This window comes from Trachymyrmex cornetzi, unplaced genomic scaffold, assembly GCF_001594075.2.
Source record: "Trachymyrmex cornetzi isolate Tcor2-1 unplaced genomic scaffold, Tcor1.1 scaffold627, whole genome shotgun sequence".
NCBI classification, from domain to species: domain Eukaryota; kingdom Metazoa; phylum Arthropoda; class Insecta; order Hymenoptera; family Formicidae; genus Trachymyrmex; species Trachymyrmex cornetzi.
The window spans coordinates 75,231-86,008 of NW_017299945.1; the positions used below are offsets into that span (position 1 = coordinate 75,231).

Here is a 10,778-nt window from a genome sequence, read left to right on the forward strand (position 1 = left end):
CCCCCCCCGTACCTCCCTTCTCTTTCCCTCTTTCCAACCTTATAAATGCGTATTTAATTACCATCGGAGACTGCGGTTCGCGTTGGGATAGTAATATAAAATAATAATTAATAATTAAAATAGAGCTTCACAAATAATGTCAGAAGATTATATAGAATGTCGCGGACTTACTGTACTTTGGCGAATTCTGAGTTAATATTTCTTTACTGAAAATTTGATAGGAAAATCGACGTTTCTTACTTAATGATTTCTTGATTTTTAACACAGTAATTAATTTAATAAATAATTTTTAAGGTGAAATTACACATGCACACGCACACACCTTTATGTAAAGTATTTAGAATTAAATTAAATTATTCTGTGTCTAAAATTAAAAAACTAGAAATACTGGAAACTAGGAATATTATATTTATTTGCATTTTTGATGATACTTAATTCTCGAAAACTGTTATTTTTTAATCACAAATTATTCGTTCTTCTAGGATTTTGTTAATTAACTCCAAATTAGTCGAGAAATCCACAAATGATAACTAGTTGAATAATTCCAGGACATTCTGTGTATAGTCAATATCTATAGGATAGAGAATCCTATTTCAATTTCCGATTTTCCGAACGAATCTTTTTGTTGTTGAAATGAGAGATAAGTTATAATGATGAGCTCTTTCGACGTTCTCGCTAAGGAAATATCGACATGAAATGTCGCAAGAGGAAAAACGCCACGTGGCCATTTTCCATTAATATTATTTTTATATAGGTCAGTCTATTAGAAGCCTATATAATTGGAGTGTAAAATAATATATGAGTCATTTCCTTCTATTCTTGAATAAACTATAATCATTTCCGCTATTTATAAAATTACGATTCTTTATATTTGAGTTTCTTTTTGTCATTATTGAAGAAATAACATTTTTGTCGCAACATAAATAGAAGGATCGAGAAAGAAACACAAAGCAGAATTAAGAAAGTTTCAGAGAAATGTTTGCTCTAGTGACAAAGAATAAGTAGCGCGCTTGTCGGATCTCATAAACTAATAAAGAATTAATGAATAAATGACTTCTATCAAACAGAAAACTCTGATAATTTGTTAACAATACGATAACGATTGCGATAAACTTTTTATTTTAGATTAATTAAATTGATTTTCAAATAATATTGGGTTCTCTCTCTCTCTTTCTCTCTTTTATAATGCGGTAGCAAATTTAAATGGTTTCAGCATTTACTTTTACGTACTTTCAACATTTTAAAAACTGCTATATTATATACACACACTATTATTAAATGAATTAAATCTTGTCTTTCGTGAAAATATATCTCTTCAATCTTACAAAGGTTATTAAAATTTATTTACGACTTCTTGAAAGTTGGAAAATCTGTTAATTTAACTTTAATGAGCCTTCTTGGTCTGTGACTAAGTTTATCGCATTACTGCGTCTCGAGACCTGTAATCTTTATGCATAACGGTGTGAGTTTAATACATTTTTAAAACCTCGCCGCGCGCTGTGTGCGTAAAATATATCTTTGCTATTTAATATAGTACGTATTGTTTCCAAAGAAAAAGACAGAGAGAGAGAGAAAGAGAGAGATGTTTATTAATAAAATTTGATATGTATATATAGACATGCACTTGTGCATAAGTGGCAGTTTCGCGTGCTGCATTTACGATATTATGTAACTAAGATTATGGTTATTGCAGCATAATAATAATGATTATGTATATATGTTATATGTTAACATTTATATTATAATTTCGTTAGCGTGTTTAATTTGGCACGATCCCGTACGGCAAAGGAAAGATTGATCGATCTTTACTTTTATAATAACACTTAAAAAGAGCACGAGGTCTAAGATATGCGACACGATTATATTTAGTATTCTGTTAGCCTTCCACTGATCTTCAGAGTGGAAAGTAATTATCGAACACAAACGGAGCACTACCTTGAGTTCACAATATCATATAGAGACGCGCTTTGTGTGTCTTTAAAACGATGAAAAATTCTCTTGACGAGGGGAAAAGCGAACGTTTTATATCTTTGGTGCATAACTTTGTTTTACTTGTTTTTCTCGTAAAACGGAATCATGGTTAAAGAGAAGACATCGTGTAAAGAACGATAAAAAAAGTTGAACACAAAAAATTTCTCGAGTATACATGCTAAAATTTGTGTAGTAAAAGGGAAGAGTCTATATAGTAAGAGGATGTAGTCTGACATAAAATCTCTCGCTTCACGAATTGTATGTACTTTCTTTAAACTTGTATATTGTAAAATACAATATGTATTATTCTATTATACTATACTACTAGAACAGTGTAATGGCAAAATTTTTATGTACGTAAAAGAATATTGTTATAATCCTCGTATTAACAGAATATGATAATGCCGTCGTACGATGGAATGATTTTTATCCGAGGATAAGAGATACGCGAATAAATGATTTTCTCGTTGTGCTATTAAATCGGTCTAATGGGCTCTTTACGCTTCAATATATATATGTATATATCGACATTAACGTACGTGTATAGACCGCGCGATAACATATAACGTTATAATGTGGCGTTCATTGGAATTTCACGAGCATCGATGATAAGTACCGTCTGACGATTTTGCATTCATCACGAGCGTATAAATTTTATTATACGACGATGAGGCTCGAATAACGAGTACCAATACGTCGACAACGCAATGCTGCGTGAATCAAATGTGTGTACGAATTATGCGCGATAGAGGGATATTAAGTCGCTTCGAGCTGTCGACTTGTCTACCTTGACAATGTTAATCCGTCTCTTGTGTCGCTGTACCTTCGAGTGGAATTACAAGCCCGCATTTCACGCTCACATAACTACGAGTATGTGCGCGTTTCCGCTAAAATGTTTAAATTCGTCTCTCGTCCCTCATTCAGTTATGCTCGTTTCTTAACTTATCTGAGTTGTCTGACTTCTTGCTCTTTCGCCACATTGGCGTGATATAATTAGACAATCCGCTCCTTGAATTCCCGCTCGTATCGTGTCGCAAGAAGAAATAAATTACAGCTAAATTGAGCAGCTCCATATTAAACTGAATTAGAGACAAATGTTATAACGAGCTTTTTACAATAATATAATATAATATATATCATATAATATATCTTATAATGATAAAAAATATCGAATCAACAGAGTTAATTTTAACTTTACACCGTCATCCTATTTCTTGGAAATGATTTAGGAAACGACTAATTGCATCTCTCTCTCCCTCTCTAGTGATTTTTACTATCCTTTTTCGAGGTGTTAAAAGTACTTTCGACGATCATCCTTATGTCACACTTTGCCGAAGTTATATTGAGACATGCCCATCATTAAATTGCACCATTAAAGTTCTCGAAAACGTAACGAGTTATAAGCTTATCGGAAAATAATATTGCAAAAAATTATGTAATATTTTAATTAAATTATTCTTGTATACAATATGCAATAATACTGATAATAAAATATGCTTACGTGTTGAAATTGTGAGGAATAGATTGGAATTTAAGACAAAAGAACAATCGTCAATGTATATTATTGAGAGATAAATTTTTGGATATTCTATTTATTTAGCCATTATTTAGTTCCTACATTTTTCAATTTAATGTAATACATATTTTGATGCGTTCTAAAAGCATATAAAAATTCAAACATCGATACTTGGTAGGATGAGATTTTAACTTTCAATTCTATGAATGTTCAAGGAGCTTGAGTTTGATAGCGACATTAAGGTACGAGATTTTTCGAAACACGAAGCGCACCCACAAGGAGTGATTGAGAAATGATCGAGAAACAAATTCGACAAAGTTGAAAACGGCAACGACAAAATATATAAAAGATTATCGCACAGTAGGTTATCCGCTTCCACTTGGAGAGAATCTTTAGTGAGATAAGTTATGTGGAGCTAGGCGCGCACAATTTTTGCACATCATATTTCTGGCTGTACCGCGTTGCGGCGCGGATATAAATTGCACGCGTTTCCATAAAGCGGATCTCCTTTTCGGAAGTTCCGGCACGACGTGGAAGTCGCGTCGCGTCGCGTCGCAACTGACGGCCCGAGAAGGCGGCTGTTGAACCCACCGCGCGCGCTTTTCCTTATCCCGAGACGCGGAATTACTTGGGCCATGGAACGTGCGCGATAAGCTGCACGAGCGTATGCCGTGCGGCGCGGCGTGACGGAAAATGGGCACGAGCACCTATTTTCGTTCCCGGGTCACGTAACTACCGCGAGCGGCAGACATATATAATATTATATATGCTACCTTATACCTACTTGCCGCCGCCGCGCGTCGCACGGTATTCATCCCGCTCACGGTCGCGGCCTATGACGATATTCCATGTCTACAGAACGCGACGTGCCTAATGAGTCGTCGTTTTAATCTGCGTTAACGACATCCCGCTTTGCGTTTCTCTCAAATCGCCAGGAGTTTAATTTAGCCAAACACGCCAAGATTATGTTTAACGAGCATGGTCAAACGATGTCGCTCTTGGTGCGAACATCGTCACGACGAAACAGAAAGTTTAAGTTTATCGGACAATATTAACACAGTTTTATCCTTCGTTATTATTCAATGGCATTTCAATAATATACATTTAGTTTGGAATGTTCATTAATATTTATACATTTATACATTTTATTTTTATTAATAATATGTCGATGATGATACCAACGTCGAATAATTTTAGAACGGCTAAAGTTATGATTTATCTTCACATTTGATTATGTTATTTATTTTTTTATTTTATATTAGATATTTTTACGCTTGTTTTGTTTTATATGTATACACATAGGTCTAGATTCTAGAACGTTTTGTTTGATTTATAAAGGAGCGTGTTTTCGGATTCCCACTCGGATACTCTAGGGGTGTCGTGTCATCCTTGTTTGTCAACGTTCGATAAATAATAAGGATGGAGTGATGCCTGGGTGGCATTAGGATGGGAATCTGAAGATAGCCAAAGTGTTAATTGAAGCAAAATGTTGAAGAATTAGTTGTATTTGGAGTAAATTGAACTTTTATTCGACATTGCTGCAAAATTTATGATAATAGTCGAATGTATATACATATACAAAATATATATATATATTGATTAAAAATCGAAAACGTATATGTAGCGGAACGTTAATGCAGAAAAATTCTAGTCACAGCAGTGCCACAGAATTTGCTATGCAAATGTGCTTTATGTCGAGAGTAGGTATCCATCGAGCTTTCGCGGCTGCCGCATGGATGCAATCTGTGCACTGAGATGGAAGACAATGTTGCAGCAGGTGCTAGATACAACTACCGGTGTCACTAGCGGGTGATTTAGTCGCGCTTCTATAATTAGTCTCGGTTCTAATAACCGGCACCTTGGCGCCGATTCGCACGGACCAGCTCCGCGCTTGTATGGGCACAAATCTTGGCTGTTATTTGGATTATCTCGCAAAATTAAATCTCTCGCGGTTATTTAGTTGGACAGTTAGTCCAAAATACCATTAATTTATTATACCAGCTATAATAAATCTGGTTTGTACCGCGAAATATAATATGAATCCTAATAAGCGTGCATATTGTGTGCGGAGGAGAGGGTTCGCAGCTAACTAATTATTTTATTAATTGCGATGCTCTCCAGCTTTTAGCTTTTAACAAATATTAATCAAAATTAATTATGTTAATGGTTTAATTCGTTCATCTTCCTCAGTAATGTGTGTTTTCTACAAGTAGTTGGAACAAACGTAAAAATTAAAATTCAGTTTTTCAACTAGTTTGTAGATGCATAAAATATGTAATGCAGAAACAATAATAATAATTTTAGTTTTGATATTAAGTGTTTTATAAATCAATTTTTTCTTGGCAAAAATCTTTAACGATGAATATGTTGTTGTTGTTGTTGTTGTTGTTATTATTATGAATATTTGGGTTAAAATTATTTGAAAAAATCAAGTTTGTATATGAATGTAAGTTAAAAGTTAGATTACTCAATCACATTTGAAAAGCTTGACATAGTTAATATACATATTATACATAAAAATTCTTCGAGAGATATTTTGAATGTTTGTATTCTCAAAATTTAGGAGTGAAAAACAACATTTTATTGACTGCATCTCTGGACAAAAATATAATAATAAAGAAAGAGATATATTTGCTATTTGTTTTTTTATAGAAAAACCAGCTCTGGCATGGCAGTTTTATAAATTTAACCTAGTTTGAATTCTCTTTCCGATATTAGTTATTAAAGTCGCACCGTTTCGCTTCGTGCAACTGTTACAGCCGCATGCATTACGCCTACCGCCTATTCATTGTCGGTATCAGATGCACGGCGAGGAGCGCTGCCGCGCATAAGCGCCGTAATGCTTGCAGCTAGGCGCCGCGACGCGCCGACCGACTTGTCCCGCAATTACTTGCACGGAAACTCACGAAAGCGGGTCGAAGAACGAACAAGTCAGATCCCGTCGCCTTTAGCATTGTTCGCGAAAGCAAGGGAGTCAAAAGTCATTGCCATTTAGTTCATATGTAACGACGATACATTGCCAGAGTCGTCTAATGTCTGCATAATTTGTCCCAGGGAACGCATTATAATGTCTTGGAATCATTTAAGAGATATTTTAAAATTTTGAAAACGTTTTATCAGAGAGACGTTCGAATAACTTTGAAACGTCTTATGCTTCGACTTGATATGACTTTCGAATACGTACGGACGTGCAAAAATTTGCGAATGTGTACAAATTGTAAATTCTTGGAGATAAAATTTCAATATTCACACGCACGCGAGCGGGACATTCATTTTCCGTTTAACGCTCAGCAGAAGGATGGTACAGTTAAAACGTTCGCCCAAAATCATCCTAATAATTCAGCCAGCACCGCTCGCAATTCTCTCACGCACATAAATTTCCCTCGTCGTCGCCATTAGCGCGCGATTTCGTTGTTCACTGACATCCGTACCGACCGCTATGTAAGTCTCCGCTCGATGCTGCAAGAAAAGAAAAAGAGAGTGGACGATTCATCTCTTTCAATTAATAACCATATCCGGTGCATTTTTTTTTATTTTACGCTGTATGTCAAAGGGTGATATGTATCGGCAGCGACTTGGATTTTATGGATTTCACGACGCTTATTACCCCCGTATTCGCAGCCCGCAGCCCGCAGCCGAGTTTCATTCAATAGACGATTGATGCCGCAGCTAGGAGCTAGGACGTCCTGGGATCGCGGTAAGGCGAGGCGAGGCTAGGCTAGGCGAGGCAAGGCAAGGCAAGGCAAGGCAAGGCAAGGCGGTCATGCCAAGGCCATTCCCGAAGGACGACAAAATTACTTCCGTTCGCTATTCGAACTCAAGGCCCCCAATATTCGTGTGTATTCATGCCGGAGAGCAGGAGCTCGTAACGAAACGAGGGGGATGATACGCCGTGTATAACGTGCTCGCGAATTGCGGCAGACAGGCAGCGCGCACGCTCTTTTTCCGCGGTGCGGTGCACCCGCGGCTGGCGATCGATCGATTGAAAACTATTTCAGCGATTACCCTCCGAGATGTACGCCGGAGGGAAATGCCGAGTATCAAGAGAGAAAGAGAGAGAATGGATTCAAAGAAGGAAATAGCAAAAACAGTTATTCGGGAAATTTCATCGCAATTTTTCTACAACAAACTTTGATCATAGTCTGTTATTAATTATAGCTTATTATTTTTTAATTTGAAATTTGTCAATATTATTTCTCTTAAAAGTGTGATGATTACTAATAATCTCTCCTGAATTCTTATTCCATCTTGTCACTTTATCAGGTATAGCTCTTTATTATAACTTACCTGTAACAATAGGAATGTAGATATACAGAGTACATTTTAAGATAAGATGTATCATAATTTAGTACTGTAGTAAATTTACTCTGAAAATAATAATTTCCTTAATCGCATCAGTATAATACAATATTAATTTACTGGTGTTTTATTTTTGAAGAAATTTTACCTCGATTTTTTTTACACGATAATAAATAATCAAAGTTTATTGTAACTTAATTTTTCCTTTACTTGCTTTTATATTCTTCTCACATTTATGTTCTCCAAATTATCTCTCTTTATTTTAAGTATGATTCACATCTCGACTTATCTGTAATCTTTAATTCTTAATTCGTCTGTCAATATGATTTTATTGCTAAATCATGCAGTAATTAAGTCGATAATGTCGACTTTTGAGCTGAATAAAAGTCAAAGGTGCATTATCTTATTCGGAATACTTTAAACATATGTTGGATGGTAACGCAGGGAAGCCTGAGCAGGGTGCGCTGAATAGGAATGTTTCATTTATGTATCGCGACATTCGCGACAAAAGCGATAGAGGCCGTATCGAGAATGTATATGTGCCGACGCGACGCGACGCGACGCACGGGTAATAGAATGAGGGTCGCAATAATGCAAAGGGAGGAATGGGGTCGGATCGATCATTGATTCTGACGTGGTGGTAGAGGACACTAGTGGTGGCAGGCGTTCGATTTCCAGAGGACTGTCGATCTCTGTTGTTTGCTCAGTACCATTTGTATTCCATTGAGAGTGTCGGAGGTGGTTGGCGTATTGGTCTTATTGTTCTAGGTAATTCATCGAGCTTTCATCGTATTTATAAAAATATTGACGCGGTGCATAGAGTGTGTATGTTCATTGAGGTTACGACCGTGAATGATTTTGCAAATTGAAATGATTGTATCTCGCTCAATACTTGTAAATTATACGAAATTCAGATCGGACACATTCAGATTTACAAAATTTCGAATGTGCGAACTTGCGTATCGCAATCCTCTCAGAATTTCACATTTTCTTCATTGACGTTTCGTATTATCCACAAATTTTTTTTTAATTAAACTTTCTGTACGTGACATAAATCAACGCGCTTCAATTTGTTAAACTATATTTATATTAGATTAAATATCTTCCATTTAAAGATAATCGAAACGACTCTCTCGAGTCTCTCGCTGCTCCAAATATTTTTATGTAACATTGTTATAAGGCTAGATGCGCTCTAATTGTGGTATTTTGGCCAAAATTGAACGAGTAGATATTAAAAGCTGCACATTGGGAGTCAGATAATCGATCGGCTAGTTACATTTTAAAAGGACACGTTTCCTCATAAAATGAAATACGTTTTCAATGTTTCATCGATCGTGGTTATTGCAGTTTAAGTTTGCTGAAAGCATGTGTTAAATTCCCTATGGAGGACTTGAGCGAGAATTTTCTACGAAATATAAAGAGGCTTCGGATTAAAATATACTTTATACATGAATATAGATTGTTTATTAGATAACTCATTATCTCTCTCCTTCAAATCATGCATTTTCAGATAAATCGTTGTTTCATTGTTTAATCTGAAGATTTTCTCTAAAAAATAACTGCTAAGATAATATTTCTTGTGGCACGACAAATCAAGACAAGAATCTTGCTCCTAATTCGTCAACAATGAAGTCAGAAATCATCCATCACCCTTCATCCACCATAATCTCGATCTTCACTAATTGCAATATCATTAACAGTTTTCTATTAAATTTTTGTATCGGAAATATATACAAATTTGTATTACATAATTCTTCCAGGAAACAGAATAGAAGATAAATTCTTTGAGAGGTTTTCTCTCTTTCTCACTAAAGATTGTCGTTTTCGTATTAAGGTTATGCATTCTGCAATCTATTCGATTTACTATCTATCCATCACGAGAACGAGATGATCCTCGGTACGATTCGTGGAACTGTAGGTATATAAGAGCTCCTTGTTCGTATCGCTGCTCCAGCTGTATATCCGTCGACAGTTTTTCAAAGAAAATGGAATATGACAACGGTGTGGCGGGGAGGGCCAGCAAGGGCGGTGTTCGTGCAAATCAATCGAATCGTTCTACGTCGAGTCTCGTTCGTCTCTTGTCGCTTCCGCTTGTCTTGGCCTTCACTCTCGTCTTTCCTTCTGTGAGCTGCTGTGAGCAGTGCGAGCTGATGTGAGCACGCGCGCACAATGTCAGATTCGCAGACCAAGCGGATTTACTGCGCTCAACAGATAAACGTACCACCGACGTTCCCGCACATTCTAAAACTATACGCGAAGGCGGCGATTCGCACGCAGCCGAACGATCTTCTACGATGGACCGCCGTGTATTTCCGCGCTCTAGCGAACGGCGAGGTGCCTCCGGCGAAGGTACATTCCTTTTTGTGCAAACACGTCGTTCCCGCGTCAGTCGAGCTCTGCGATCTCTTTTTCTATTCGTATTACCTTCCCTCGCGGATCCATTATTCATCGTGCAACATGCGCAATTTTATGTTATGAGGAAAACTTAGCTTTGAAAAAATCAACATAAGGATTTTAAACTTTTCGAGAAATTTCAAAAAATTGGACTTGCGCGCTATACCCGGAGAGAACGATTTTTGCTATTTCTAACTATAATTACGTGTTCTATAATTATGATTACTACTGCTATAATATATTAGTACCTGATAACCGTATATACAGTTAAATAGCAACAAATATATAGATATAGTTTGTAATCTAAAATGACTATATATAGTATACACACACACACACACAATTATGTAGTTATTATAACCACAAAGATGATTGAAATTACTATAAAAATGATTTTAATATAGTCATCTGAATCACTTTTATGATAGTTTCAATTACTTTTTTATAGCAGTAATAATCATAACTATAGTAATATGTAGGTAATTATACAGTTACAAGTATCTACCAACAATTTTTCTCTCAGCGAAGGACTCCATCTCGGAAAATAATTTTAATTGTAATCTATTTCTCGCTTTAAAACAAGTTCCCCCCCCCCCCC

The 10,778-nt window shown here is 36.2% G+C and overlaps 2 protein-coding genes across 3 annotated transcripts in view; both read left to right on the plus strand.

Moving 5' to 3' along the window:
- The window catches only part of dtn (transmembrane protein 132C dtn), a 108,634-nt gene that overhangs the window by 56,330 nt on the left and 41,526 nt on the right, over positions 1-10,778 (plus strand). The gene's annotated exons all lie outside the window — the stretch shown is intronic.
- LOC108766817 (ropporin-1-like protein) overlaps positions 9,883-10,778 on the plus strand; it is a 7,599-nt gene continuing 6,703 nt past the window's right edge. For both annotated transcript variants that reach the window (XM_018516336.1, XM_018516337.1), the window contains exon 1: positions 9,883-10,135. In XM_018516336.1, coding sequence (XP_018371838.1) covers positions 9,956-10,135 — 180 coding nt within the window. In that variant the 5' untranslated portion in view covers positions 9,883-9,955. The remainder of the gene's footprint in view (positions 10,136-10,778) is intronic.